This window comes from Mercurialis annua, linkage group LG2 (assembly GCF_937616625.2).
Source record: "Mercurialis annua linkage group LG2, ddMerAnnu1.2, whole genome shotgun sequence".
Taxonomy (NCBI): Eukaryota; Viridiplantae; Streptophyta; class Magnoliopsida; order Malpighiales; family Euphorbiaceae; genus Mercurialis; species Mercurialis annua.
Window position 1 is genome coordinate 3,538,795 of NC_065571.1, and position 14,424 is coordinate 3,553,218.

Genomic DNA, 14,424 nt, shown 5'->3' on the forward strand with positions numbered 1-14,424 from the left:
CAATTAAGAATTCGAAAAAAAATGCTGGATAATTTGTTGGATGCGAATTGTGATACAATAAAAGTTGCTTTAACTTATTTCATTCATAGTTTGCTATAATATGATCATCATTGCTTTTGGTACATATAAACTTTTGCGACTCTTCATGTCTCACACTGGCTAGCATCATGATAAAAGATCACCAATTATTGGAATCAATGTCGGCCTCCAATTCCTCCTCCCCCTCCTGCTCCACCTCCAAAGCCCCCGCCTCCCTTACCACCACCACCTTGTCCTCCTCCAACACCACCTCCAAAACCGCCACCGGCTCCTCCTCCAACACCACCACCAGCTCCTCCACCTTTGCCTCCTCCAAAGCCGCCACCAGCACCACCCCCTGCACCTCCACCAAAGCCACCACCTGCTCCTCCTCCTGCACCTCCACCTTTGCCTCCACCGAAGCCACCACCGGCACCACCACCACCACCTGAACCTCCTCCGATACCACCACCTTTGCCTCCTCCAAAGCCACCACCAGCACCACCACCCGAACCTCCTCCAACTCCACCTCCAACACCACCACCTTTGCCTCCTCCAAAGCCAGCACCACCACCCGAACCTCCTCCAACTCCACCTCCAACACCACCACCACCACCTGAACCTCCTCCGATACCACCACCTTTGCCTCCTCCAAAGCCACCACCAGCACCACCACCCGAACCTCCTCCAACTCCACCTCCAACACCACCACCACCACCTGAACCTCCTCCGATACCACTACCTTTGCCTCCTCCAAAGCCACCACCAGAACCTCCTCCAGCACCACCTCCAGCACCACCTCCTGAACCTCCTCCAACACCACCACCTTTGCCTCCACCAACACCACCACCGGCTCCTCCTCCCGCACCTCCACCTTTACCTCCTCCAAAGCCACCACCAGCACCAGCACCACCACCTGAACCTCCTCCAACACCGCCACCTTTGCCTCCTCCAAAGCCACCACCAGCACCACCACCCGAACCTCCTCCAACTCCACCACCTTTGCCTCCACCGAAGCCACCACCTGAACCTCCTCCAATACCACCACCGGATCCTCCTCCTGCACCTCCTCCTATTCCGCCACCTTTGCCTCCTCCAAAACCACCACCCGAACCTCCTCCAACACCACCACCTTTGCCTCCTCCAAAGCCACCACCAGCTCCTCCTCCTATCCCTCCACCGCTTCCTCCTCCAAAACCCCCACCAGAACCTCCTCCACCTCCAATACCACCACCTTTGCCTCCTCCAAAGCCACCACCAGCACCAGCACCAGCACCTATACCACCTCCACTCCCAAGTCCTCCTCCAGAACCTCCTCCTCCACCAAATCCACCACCACCTCCATGCAGTTCAGGAAATTCATCTTCTTGAATTTTCCTACATTCAGCTAATCCCAACACTAGCACAAACAAAAACGCAACAGCTACAACTCCTAACTTACTACAAACTGACCTCATTTTCATCTCAAAAAGTTTAAAGCAAAGAAAATAATAAGAGGAATGCTTTCTTAGCTTTTGAGATCACTACTTATTTATAGTATTGGCAACAAGCTAGTTGTTAAAGTGCACATTAAATGACGTAAATCGGAGTCAAAACACATCTCTTTCATTATTTTGTATAGTACGTACACTCTGCATGGGAGTGTAGACTTTAAAATCTTTGCTTGACGCAAAAGTCAACATTTATAGTTTGGAACATAATTGGCCGGTAAAATAATTAAGACTGTCTCAGCTCTCAACTACTACTAAGCACTGGTCTATAGAACCCCATCACCGTCGCTTAAGTCAAGTAATTCAGCATTTAGTTATAATAAAGCTACATTGATGTATAATATAATTAAGTTAGATTACTGTATGATGAAAAAAAATGAATTCCCACATAAAATGTGGAAACCAGCTTGTTTTTTTTTCCAGCTTGTTAATTTGTAACAAAGGAGTTAATTGTGTCGGTATGTATTTACTGATCAATGTGTTGCAGTCATGTTTATATCACATGGAATGCTGACAGAATATGTTTGAGAGAAAAGGAAACATAAATGTATGTAGTGACTTATAATACCTAAGGCTAAAATCTTCAAAGCCAAATTTATTAGTGAAAATCCCCTACAACTGCACCGGGTCCCCTTGCATTACCTTTCTATGTTAGGGTGAGTATTAGTTTTTTTTTTTTTTGGAAATAAGTATTAGTTTGATTTAGTTTGGGCTGATTTCGTAAAATTAAAAATCAAATTGGGATAAAATAAAACGCAAATTACATTAAATATGCATGAAATTTTCACCGACGGTATGTGAATTTAGTTAACTCTAAGCGTTAAGCGTTGAAGTAGTAACGTAGTCACATTATAATATCGGAAGGTCAATTGTAAAAAGGAAAGTTTTCATTGACAATTTTTTATATCAATCAGGACGAAACTATTAAAATATAAATTGTTTTATGAAAAACTTATTTTTTCAATTAATTCCAACCAATGACCCCGCCAGTGAGTGGCTCCGCCGCTGTGTTGCAGTTCTATTTTAATTTGTAACTTAAATATACCTCAATTATAAATTTATAACTATAATGAGCTGACATGACGGTACACCTGGTATAAATATATATATATTTAATACATGTCAGAGTAGTTCCAATTATGAATGTATTACATGATTCTTTTTAGAATAATGGTATTTCAAACTCTAAATAATCAAATCATTCCTTCATATCAAATTTACATATTCAATTCACATTTACACTATCACTTACATGAACCTGAGGTCTAATTAGAATAACTTCAAGGATACATAATTAAATACAATTAATAAATGTGTTCATTAATTTATCCAAAAATAAAAATAAATGTGTTCATTAACAAACCAAAAATTAATTTGCATTCATTTCTAATTTATTTCCTTTTATGAATTAAGTCCGGGCCACAAGCCCACAACCATAAAGCCCATGAAAATCAGGGCCCGATAACGAGGGACAGCATCGGAAACTCAATTCATAACTATCTCCAGTACTGAACAAGAGTGCTCAAACTGAAAAAAATCTCGTCTCAAGTAAAGCAAACAGAAAAAAGAAACAGCGACCATAAGAAGAGGGAAGAACAATAAAAAAAATTAGGGTTTCAGAAGGTAAAAATTAGAAAAATGGAGGGAGCAGAAGAAGGAGGAATAGAGAGAGTACCTGATTCCAAGGACTTACAGCAACAGAGCAAAGCACTTGATAAGCTCACCGACCGTGTCGAAGATCGCCAGTTAGATTCTACTCGCGTTCAAGAGGTTTTTTTCCGACTTTTTTTCGCTTGTTAAATCTAATTAAGGAATTTTGAGAGTTAATTGGAGTTTATAATGATAGGCTATGGCTTCAATTGCTGCCTCTGCAGAAGCTGATTGGAATATTATGAGACTCAGGTACAATGAAATTCTCTTATCTTTTACTGTTAATTTTGTAGTGTTGTCTGATTGTGATTCTGAGTGAATTTGAACTTAATGTTAAGTGTTAAGCTTGTAAATGTAATTAACCTAAAAAAAAATTCAGTCCTTAGTTATTAATGAGATTTTTTTAATGTTGCATTTTTAGCACATTATGCTGACCTTTTATAAGTTTGTGAGTGAGTGTGAAACTATTAAAGCTGTGCATTTCCGATAAATATGTTTTTCGTCGTGGGAAGTTTGTTTAACCGTATATTTCTGGCCTAAATTACTAAAACAATCTCAGTTTTAATCCAACATATTAACTCTATTAATCATAGTGTGATTTGAAGAATTTTATTTTAATTTAATCGAGTTTGCCATATTGAATCATTGAGGCTGATTGCTCGTGTGTGTCGGTTGTCTATTGTAGCTAAATCTGCTCAATTAATTCAACAAAATACGAACACAAGAAAAGACAGATTTAAGTAAAATCAATTTGGTAGATATAATTGGGAGTTTCTGTCTATATAACTAAAAACAAATCTTTCAAATCAGGCTACAATTAATAAAATTAAAGGTTTGATTAAAATTGATAAAAAAAGGGCATAAATTTGAATTTTCTGAATCATTTCACTTATATATATTGGGATAATGGATTTTGAGAAAGATTGATACCGCTTGACGTTTTATAAGCTTATTAAGTTATTATAGCTTTACAATGCAAGACTACATGCAGAAGTGCATATCTGTGTACTGTCCAACTGATATCATCACAATCCCTGTCTACTATAGCCTGTAGAAATACACACGCATTTGTTTTTTGCTCGCTGTGAAGGACCGTGATGTGAACTTCAAAACACATAAGTGGAAAATTGTTTGTGGGACTATCAAATGAATTATGTCAGAAGAGAGTTGCAGCATGAGCAATGTCATGGAAATTTGTTCACTATGTCTAAAACTTTATAACAATTTCATATTCCATATTTCTGATGCCAATGTGGTTAATCATAGGGAGAAAGAACTGGCTGCTGTTAAGATCAATGCTGCTGACGTCGACATCATTGCCAATGAGCTAGAGGTTAGTTTTCTTCCGCTTTTTGTTAGTGGATAAAGATTCTCGAGTTCTTTTTTTTTGAAATGAGATTCTCTTGAGTTCATTTGAACATGAGAGGTTTTTTTTTTTGTCAAGATCATGAGAGGTCATACTTAGCGAATATACACCATTTCTTATAAAATGAAATGTGTAGATCAAAAGATTAAGTAAATCTCTACTTTTCATTTTAAACTTGAAAGGATCCTAATCCTTTGTTAGTGCATAGGAATATGAATCATTTTGCATCCTCCATTGCCTTGTTTTGACAGTTTCTTTTTTATTAAACAGTTGGACAAGAAAGTGGCAGAGAGAACATTAAGGGAGCACAAAGGTGACGCTGTAGCTGCAATTCAACATCTTCTTCGCTAGAAATCATTTTTGACAAATTTACATTGTGTTTGAAGTTTTGTTGAGATCTGCTGAGAAACAACTCTTGGAATTTGAACAAGAAAAATCATTTTAAATCTACTGTAACTGCTTACCGATTGCATGTCCTTTCAAGTTTCAATACTTAAAAATAAGTCATAAACTGTACCCTTATCATATACGCTGCAAATTGATGGTTAATGTAAAGTGTGTTAAAAATAAAACCGGTAGCAAATAAGTGTGGACTAACTGGTGGGAATTGGATTTTACTGTTTAAATAAAATTAATATATATATATATATATATATAATTTAATATTTTTAAATTCTACATATGTATGAGAATAAAATTTTCTTAAAATAATAAAAATAAAATAAAATTTGACTTCATATATAGGATTTTGTAGTGTTTAAGAAAATGAATTTGTTTTTTCGATTTAACTGTAAATTGTGCGTAGGAGAGAATTGAATCAGAATGAATTTTAATTTGTAATAATACCGATCGAACCTGACCAGTCTAGCTCATAAAACACCGATTTTTGTCCCATATCAAGATTTGCTGGAGTGATACTTTATCCCATAACGGTTATATGCCATATTATTTTTACAACAAACCAATTAATATTTACAATAAAGAATCTTTTAATTGTTATTTAGTTAGTTTGATGCACGAATATGACATGGAGCAATTATTATATGATTTTCCAATTTGCTGACCTGCAGCAAGTTCCCCCAATGATATAATTAATCTAGAGACAAAATATAAAATAAAAGCAAGGTCTTTTATCTCAATATAATTATACGTATCAATTAAAAATTGCGTTTTATGTACAACTTTTCTAAGTGGTCCTCCTAAACATTTGTCACACAAAAATCACTAACCAGTTGCACGAATCCAACAAGAATGCATGCATAAGCATAAGCATAAGCATAAGCATAATCACCATCGCCGATAGATTTCGAAGATTTTAATGATGCCACTAAATAAAACAAACACTAAAAACCCAATCACCATCAAACTTTGGCAGCTCACATGGATTCCAACTACTACACATCATTTTCATCTCCTTTTGTCTGCTTCCTCAGCTTTTCTACGCCACTACCACAATCTCTTAGTGGCAAATATGTGGGCAATTCTTTTTACTAGCAATTGCCAGAAAACTAATTGCAAAAATAAAAAAAGAAAAACTTTTTTTCCCTTTTTGTTGGTTTTCTGTGATTATATCCAGAAAAGCAGAAGAATGTTTGATTTATAATTCCTTTTGCGTGTTATCTCCACCTGCCGAACGAGCAGCCTGTAATTGAATTGCGTATTGTCTTTGAAGATCCCTCAGCTTCTCAAGAAGCTCCTGGAACGTTGGCCGGCAATGAGGATCACTGGTTTAGACACAAGAAAGTTTTTTTTATCAATTTAGAACCATAAAAAAGTAGAAAAAGCTGAGCAATTAATTTCACCTTTGAATTGATTGAATAAAGTTTTATGTCTCCCTCAATATCTATTTGTACTGACCTAACTTGCACATCCGTGAAAACAAAATTTATAAAATCAACCTCATATTTCTTCCAAGGCTAGGAAATGTATCTTTCACTTAGCTCTCTAGAAAGCTACCGTTTGTATTATCTGTATAACATTAGGGGTCAAACCGAATAAACCCAAAAATTGTATTATGTCTATAGCATTAGGGGTCAAAACGGATTCGGTTTGATTCTATAAAAATATATGGTTTACTTTGGTTTTGGACATAAAAAAATTAGGTAAAATTTAGTGCAAATAGTACGAATCGAAAAATCAACCGAACCGATTGATTCAGTTCGGTTTTAATTTTTTTACATTTTTCAAAATTTGATCTGGTTTGGTTTAGAAAAGTAAAATTTAGGTTTGATTCAGTTCGATTTGAACATAATACACACCCCTATATATCACATTCATGATGGAACAACAAAAACCCCACTGAAGTTTCCAAGTGGAGAAATGCATACATAATTCAATTTAGTTAATGTAATTTGTATCAAAAACGCATATATATAAGCTAGTAAGAACTATTCAGATGAGGAAAATCCCGATCAATATTAAGATGGATAGGTTACTCAAGAAATTGAAAAAAGAAATACTATGACCATGATCAGAATAAGAACCTGTGGCAGCAACTCTCAATTAAAGAAGCCCATTGTGGATCCACGTTCTTGGGGATCTCCAAGCGTTGATTCATGAACCCTACAGCTCCAATCACCTACAAATATTATTAAACAAAATGTAGAGTCATAAAACAAAGAAAGCCACTATTTGGTAAAAGGAATTGACAGATAGGAAAAGTTCCATCTAGAGTATCTGATAGAGTCAGTTTTCTCTACAAGCAAAATACGTGCCCGATTATGAAACTGGTTTTTACTTTCCAGAATAACCATCCTTGTACTAGTTCAAATTAAAATTATACCTGCATTGAGTTGAGATTATCCCAAGGGATCTTCTCAGTGGCAAGCTCCCATAGTATAACTCCAAAGCTGTATACATCAGACCTAAATGATCCCAAACAGCAAAATTCAGAAGTCAATAAGCTTATCAAAGTACTATCACTGAGCATTCCGAATATTAACTTTGTTACAGTCTATATGAACATACTTTTCATCTGATGGTTCATTACGCAAAACTTCTGGTGCCATCCATTGAGGCTGCAAATAGGATTAGAAGGTCGACAAGTGAGAATTTGATACTTATGTTCAATGGAGCATGATAAAAATCATACACCAAATAGAGTAATAGAAGTACTGTGAAAATAATAACATAATTAGTAGTTAATATACCGTTCCCTTCCCAGTCTTAGTTGTCAGGTAAGTTTCATGCTTCAGACGTGATAAACCGAAATCACCAACCTGTTCAGGAAAAAATCAAATGATCATCGCTGATATTAATAATTCCAAGAAAAGACTGCACAGCAAAACAATTGAACATGGACACAAATATTGAAGATGAAACAAGATAAATACAAGAGCAATCGGTAACAGACCTTCACAGTCCAATTTTTATCAACCAAGAGATTTGAAGACTTTAGATCCCGATGAATGATAGGTGGATTGAAATGGTGAAGATAATTCATACCTCGTGCCTGAAATTGGTTAAAGAATGAGTTACAGTTAACTAGTTGTGATTGTGATAGCCTGAGATAAAGCACCTCAGGATGAAATATACAAGGTGGCATCTGCCTTGCTGAACAATTCAAGCTTACAAATATGGTGCTAGTGGATGAATATCTATATCTCCTAATAAAACGGATGAATAAATAATTTGCTCAAAGATAGGTTTTACTCACTATATCCAGTGCCATATGGACACGCCGTCTCCAGTCCAGTTTTGTTGTGTTTCTCTGAAGTAAGCGAAATAAACTTCCACTGTATATATAAAGAACAAAAACAGTTACATCAACTGTTTTGGCTTAAGCATTGAAGTTTAAGAAACTTCACTGTATAACATACTGGACCATAAACAATCACATCTTTCAAAGGGACAAGGACAGTATAAAACCGAGAACTTGCTACTTCATAAAAAAAGTCTGAATTTACCGAGGGAGGAACTCCGTAATAATGCAGAGACGCTGAGGAGAAGTGACAGCACCCATGAATAGTAGTACATTGGGATGTCGAAGTCTTTTCATAAGTGATACCTTTAACAATGAAACAAAAAAGTGGCATTATTAATCGACCATAGGACTAAAGGGTGATTTTTCTTTTTCTCTTTTGGGTGGCGGCAGGAAGGGAAAAGTAACATTTAACAAAGAAAAGCTAAATTTGAATGTGACAGGAAATGCATTCTTTAATTGGTACAACAGAACAAACAATTGATCGTGAGCAATAAAAGATTGCATATGGTAGCATCGCTAATGCATCGAAACAAAGTATGGCATAGTATTCCATATTGTTCTATTTGTTGCAAGCAATTAAGAAAGGAACATTAGTATTCAGCTAAAGATGGAGTGTCCATTAAAAACACTTGGGACAAAGGTATACACATACTGAGTAAAATTAATTTAAAATCAGCAAGAAATCAAGGCCACTGAATTAATGAGACACACCTCTTGTCTAAATGCAAGTATCACATCATCTGAATACTCTTGTTTGGAGAATACCTTGACTGCAACATCCTGAAAGAAAGTTGAATACACTCAATCTGCATAGTTTTTATAATCATCAGAATATTTTTGTTTTGCATTGCCTGCTCTATCTAATATGAAAGACAATTAAAATATTACAGGTTTGATTGAGAATCAAACTAGCTCTACAGGATCACTTTCTTACAATAATAAAATAGCAGAAAACATATGGAATCATTATACAGAAACATAAGGCTCTATAATCTAAGCATTCCTAGAAAGATGCTCCAATTTATCTCAGACTACTTGTTCAGGATACATTTACATTGTGTTTGTGCATTCTCTGTGAAGCAAAATGGTTAAAAGAAAGAGCAAAGAACATACTGATCCATACCACAGGGCATGATATACAGTCCCACAAGAACCTGCACGACAGAGGGTAAAAGTAGAAAAGTCAAAATAGAGTGGTAAATAATCAAGCAACTATAATGATATGATCTCTGAACAAGGGAAACTTGATGACTGATAAGTAAAAGCAGTAAAGCCCCATTTGATGCACACTCATAAAGACAACATTCAGCACACGTGAAAAACTTAAAATAGGAAAAGCTGAGAGCAATAAGTGGCTGCGCCCACAGAAGCGGTGCTCCAAGGCAAAATTTCTATTATATTATTACCTTGCCCAATTTGTTCTCCAATTGTCAAGTCTTCCCACAATATTTCATAATCCAAGCAGTCAGTGTCTGTGTCCACCTTATTAATAGCGCTACTGCTTGTACTTCCGCAACTGCTGGCACTGCTTGTGCTGTTAACATTAACGGAAGACCAGGATCCGGAGGCCTCATTAACTGTAGGCCGATTATTCTCATTGACATGGTTTTCGGGTTTTGCACCAGAAGGGGGACTCCTGTGATTAAGCATCTCACTCTCTTGATCATTTTGCGACCAAGGCCACACAAAACGGGTGGTCTTTGTGTCTGGCCCTTCCTTTTCATTCCCTTTCCAGGGCCATGACAGCCCTTTCTTACCAATCCAAGCCTCGGCTTTTGAGGAGATAATCTTGTGAATTGCAGGTTTTCCATCACTTTCATAACCAGAATCTCTAAATGCTTTCATTGGGGACTTTTCTTCAACATGAGAAAAAGTACCAAAGTATGACGGATTTACATCTCCTCTAGGTGTGCTAGCTCCACTAGAATTTGCATCTTCCCTATGATCAGCGAGAACTGCATCCGAGAAGCCATGATCAGATTGATGACTATCACCACTCCCACCTTCACGATCCAAGGCATTATCTCCAGTCCGCATTTTCGACTTCACTTTGTTGCTCACTTTAGATGCCTGTTTGATTGTTTGAAATATCAAATATATGCCACACTACATAGTCAAAATTTCCACATGAGAATAAGAGCACATCAATGCATACTAACCAAATTTGTAATCTTAGAAGCAATTGCAGTTTGTAAAGGCTGTTGAGAATCAAGACCAAGTTTTGTCGTAACAATATTCCTCGGCCAACTAAAACTCGAATCTCCTTCTGAATACTGCGGAACTGCCAACGGAACCCTTGTTTCTTGAAACGACCGTACATCGCCTGATACACATATAATCCCAATCAAAGCGCCATCATCATCATAGAAAGGAGTATTGGTTGCAATAATCGTGAACCTCGCTCCCATCTTATTCTTAACCGGAAACTGCCCTGTCCATCTCTCTCCCATAGTAACACGGTGAACAATACTATTAGCCACCGGAAAATCCTGAGAATCCACAAGTAACTCAACACCATCCTGACCGAGAGCCTCCGAAGCAGAATAGCCATAGAGATTCTCAGCTGTTCTGTTCCTGCAGAATTAATCACTAGTAACTAACTAAATCCACCAAATTCAAAACATCAAATCCAAGTCAAAGCTATATTAAACACTCATATTCATAGTAAATTCAAATTCCACAAACCGCAGAATACCTAGTCAACCAACAGAAATATAAACAGTAGCATTAAACATTAAAACTGATGAACCGCCTAAACTAATCAAAATCTTTAAAAAAATTAGAGAATTAATAAAAGAGAGTATACTAACCAATAAATAACACGGCCAGCAAGATCAAGAATATGAACAGACTGTCCCATAGACTGCAAAATATTCAGATACTGTTTACCAGTAAAATTAAAAGCTGACGGTGCACCGTTACTACTCTTATCTCCAGCAATAGCATTAGCACTACCACTAGCCGTAGCAAAATTAGAACTCCGACTCTCACGCTGTAACGGCGACGAATGTCGAAACGACGTCGAGCCTTTCTTCCAAGCAGCAACCGCCTCAAAACCGCTACCGCCACCACCTCCGCTCCTCCTCGGCGCCGTTCTTTGCGGAGAAATGGAATGAGACCGCTGGTGCGGCGGCTGTTGCTGCTGATGATGCTGACGGTGGTGGAGGTGGTGGTCGGAGAGTGGATCGGAGTTTAGCTTAAGTTTAGTCATCTCTTGCTTAAGATGAGCTTGTCCTGCTTCTAATTCTTGGATCTTTTTTAGTAACTCCTCTGCTGCTGGCGCCGGTGCTTCCATTTTTTTTTTCAAGAATCAAGAAATTTTAAAAATCTTTATCTATCATAAAGAATTACTTATACAAATGTGTTTTAAAGATTAAAATCATTTAGTAGAGCTAAAAAAACTTTAAAAACTCAAAAGAAAATTAATTAGAAAAAGGTTAATCCATTAAAGAAACATAGCAAGCAAGAACAATAAAAGCAGTTCTTTCTATCTCTGACTTTTTTTCTTTTTAAAATTATTTTCTTTCTCTCTCTAGAAGAAGAAGAATTTGTGTTTAGTTTAATTGATGTTTATCAGTATGAAAGCTTGTTAAGGGGGTAATGCTAATGTCTAATGGTGTTAAATTAATATTAGTATTAATTAATTTGGTTATTAATGAATTCTTTTCTTTCTTCTACATTACTACCCCTCCTTCTTGTCCATTATGGCTTTAGATAAAATAATTAGTTCAAAAAACTTGTGGCTTTATAGTACTCTACTTTTTTGGTCCATGAAATTTATTGCTTTTAACTTTTGATACATAAATTATAAAAATAATAACTAACTATATCATAAATATGTTTACTAAATTAATTTTATTTTAAAGCTTTTTATGTTTATCATTAATTTTTTATTTATGTTATTTATATTCTTTCAATAAATAATAAAACAAATAATGTTGAAAAAATATTAATAATTGCTCTTTTGCTATTTTAAGTATTAAGACAATTTTTTTAAAAAACGATAAATATTATGAACCGAAAATAGTATTAAAAGAGTTTTTTATTTACACCAACGACCTATATCTCAAATCATATAAGCGTCGGGCAGCATTCTGTCAAGATATGAGTTTTATTCTTTTTATAAACGCTCGTCTTTGTAATTATAAAAAAAGTGTATTTACTTTCATTTTTCAAATTTAATTTCTGTTAATAAAACTAAAAAAGTAGCCAAATATAAAATAATTATAATTAATATAGACTGTTTAATGATAATTACAAAAACTGAAAAATATTGGTATTTTTTAAATTTATATAAATACTTCCTCCATTCTTTTTTAGCTGTCCATTTAGCCAAATACATTTGTCTATATTTAGTTGTCCATTTAGAATTTTAAGATGACAGTAGCTATTATCTTCCAAATTTAACCCTTCCTAATAAATGATTCTATAACTCAATTTACAAAGCATTTATTATATAGTAGGGTTATATTAGTATTTACTCCTATTATTTAAGACAAAAATCCCACTATCTTAATATGTGCAATTTTGGCTAAATGGACAACTAAAAAAGAACGGAGGGAGTAGTTGACGACGATAAATATATTATGTTTAGAAAAAAAAATACTAGTACTATCTTAAAATTTTTGGTTTTTTTCTCCCTATAAAAGCAATCGAAAAGAAAAGGTTTTGGTTTTGTTTTGTCTTAGGGCGGTTCATGCTGATGGTTCGGTTGTATTTAATTCATCATTAGTAGAAGCAAATTAGAAAATATTTATGTGCGTGGAGAAGTTATAGCCTTAGCCTATAGTAGTGTTGTATTTTTAACCATTTGTCCAATCAACAAAGCGCGTTTCTTCCACACGCAAGAACCGAGTGAGGGCTAATGGGCCTTTTTCCTCTAAAAGTACTCAATAAGATCACTAGCATTAAAGCATACTTTTTCATTTTTTTCCACTTAAACTTGTTAATAATAACTCACTTAGATGTAAAAAAATTACCCAATCAAATTTGATAAAATGCAAAATTAAAGTTGTCTCAAATCAATCATCAAAGATTGCCTTCCATCAATTATGTCCCAAAACTATAGTAGTAGCTTTTAAAAGGAAAAAGAATGTTGCTTCACTATTACTATCATTATAGCTTTTCTTTCCATTTTTTATATGCATGCAAATCCATTTTTACCTTCTTTTTATATGAAAATAGAGCATAAACTACAGTACAATATAAAATAGTCATTACCCTGGTATTCATCACAAAAGTGAAGCAATATCTCATCTAAAACCAATAAATATATTGTGTAGAGATTCAAATTTTATATATTTTTAAAATAAAAATAGGCATAATGAATCAAAAAAGTTAAAAACTTTTTTGACTTAATAATTTTAATAAAAACTTTAAACTTTTAGCCTAATCTCTAATATTCATAATAATTTTAGTCAGTCACTTCAATTGGCATAAAATTATAATATTTCATTGCTTTAGTTAAAATTATAAAAAAAAATCGAAACTGAATCTATGGATTCCATGTTGGCATTTCTTTTGACAACATGGTGGCCCCATGAAACTATTAAATCAATTTAGGTGAATTGGCTAAATTTGTTGCGAACGCTTAAAATTGGACTAAAAATACAAAATTTAATTTTTTTAGTTAGAATTACAAAAGTTGAAAAGGTTTAATTTTTCCAGTCTATTACACCATAAAAATAATTATAGAGTCACCTTCTAAGTGTTGTTTTTTTTACTTTCTGTTGCTTTATTATAAAACTTATTATGTGTTGTATGGTAAATTAAAATTAGTACGAAAAGAAGCAAGGATTTTATAGGATTTTAGGTCTTGTACCTTGATAGATGAGGCATTTTTGTACCCATTTTGTCTCATAATTAATTTATTTGTTGTGAAAGTTCCAACTTTATTTTGGAAGCTATAGGCAAGTTGCCTTTGCTTTTTTTAACTTTTTGTTTGCGTGCACAGCATTATTATGTGCCTGCACGCACACAGTTGAAGTTTTGATAGCGACATAATTAATTTATGAGCACATCTTATTTAGTCACATAACCTCTATTAAGGGAAATACTTTAATTTCTGCCAATTGAGTACAATTAGCATAAGAGTACAAACTTCCAAATTACTAACTTTTTATCAAACACTTGCAACTTGCACCCTTATCTACACTCACACCCATGTGCTGCCTAAATTGTACAACTTTCTTTTTCTT

The 14,424-nt window shown here is 35.0% G+C and overlaps 3 protein-coding genes across 4 annotated transcripts; 1 reads left to right on the forward strand and 2 right to left on the reverse strand.

The window, feature by feature from the left end:
* Positions 1-56: 56 nt before the first annotated feature.
* Positions 57-1,513, reverse strand: LOC126669869 (glycine-rich cell wall structural protein-like). 2 transcript variants are annotated; one of them, XM_056104579.1, is made up of 2 exons: positions 628-1,513; positions 57-579 (listed from the first exon to the last, which is right to left on the reverse strand). In XM_056104579.1, the coding sequence occupies exons 1-2, from the start codon at positions 1,479-1,481 to the stop codon at positions 195-197; spliced, it is 1,239 nt and encodes a 412-aa protein (XP_055960554.1). In that variant the 5' UTR covers positions 1,482-1,513; the 3' UTR covers positions 57-194. The 2 variants fall into 2 exon arrangements, with proteins under 2 accessions (XP_055960554.1, XP_055960555.1); XM_056104580.1 differs by having other exon boundaries at positions 57-532; positions 599-1,513.
* A 1,523-nt stretch (positions 1,514-3,036) lies between these two features.
* Positions 3,037-5,000, forward strand: LOC126669872 (uncharacterized). The gene is made up of 4 exons (XM_050363504.2): positions 3,037-3,278; positions 3,355-3,410; positions 4,425-4,491; positions 4,795-5,000. Exons 1-4 carry the CDS (start codon positions 3,147-3,149, stop codon positions 4,873-4,875), a joined length of 336 nt encoding a protein of 111 aa, XP_050219461.1. The 5' UTR covers positions 3,037-3,146; the 3' UTR covers positions 4,876-5,000.
* Positions 5,001-5,634: 634 nt separating this feature from the next.
* LOC126669865 (uncharacterized) lies at positions 5,635-11,798 on the reverse strand. Its single transcript, XM_050363443.2, has 13 exons — positions 11,038-11,798; positions 10,387-10,801; positions 9,634-10,297; positions 9,341-9,381; positions 8,939-9,007; positions 8,430-8,530; positions 8,180-8,258; positions 7,877-7,975; positions 7,674-7,742; positions 7,492-7,541; positions 7,307-7,388; positions 7,008-7,102; positions 5,635-6,248 (listed from the first exon to the last, which is right to left on the reverse strand). Exons 1-13 carry the CDS (start codon positions 11,520-11,522, stop codon positions 6,122-6,124), a joined length of 2,376 nt encoding a protein of 791 aa, XP_050219400.1. The 5' UTR covers positions 11,523-11,798; the 3' UTR covers positions 5,635-6,121.
* Positions 11,799-14,424: the final 2,626 nt, after the last annotated feature.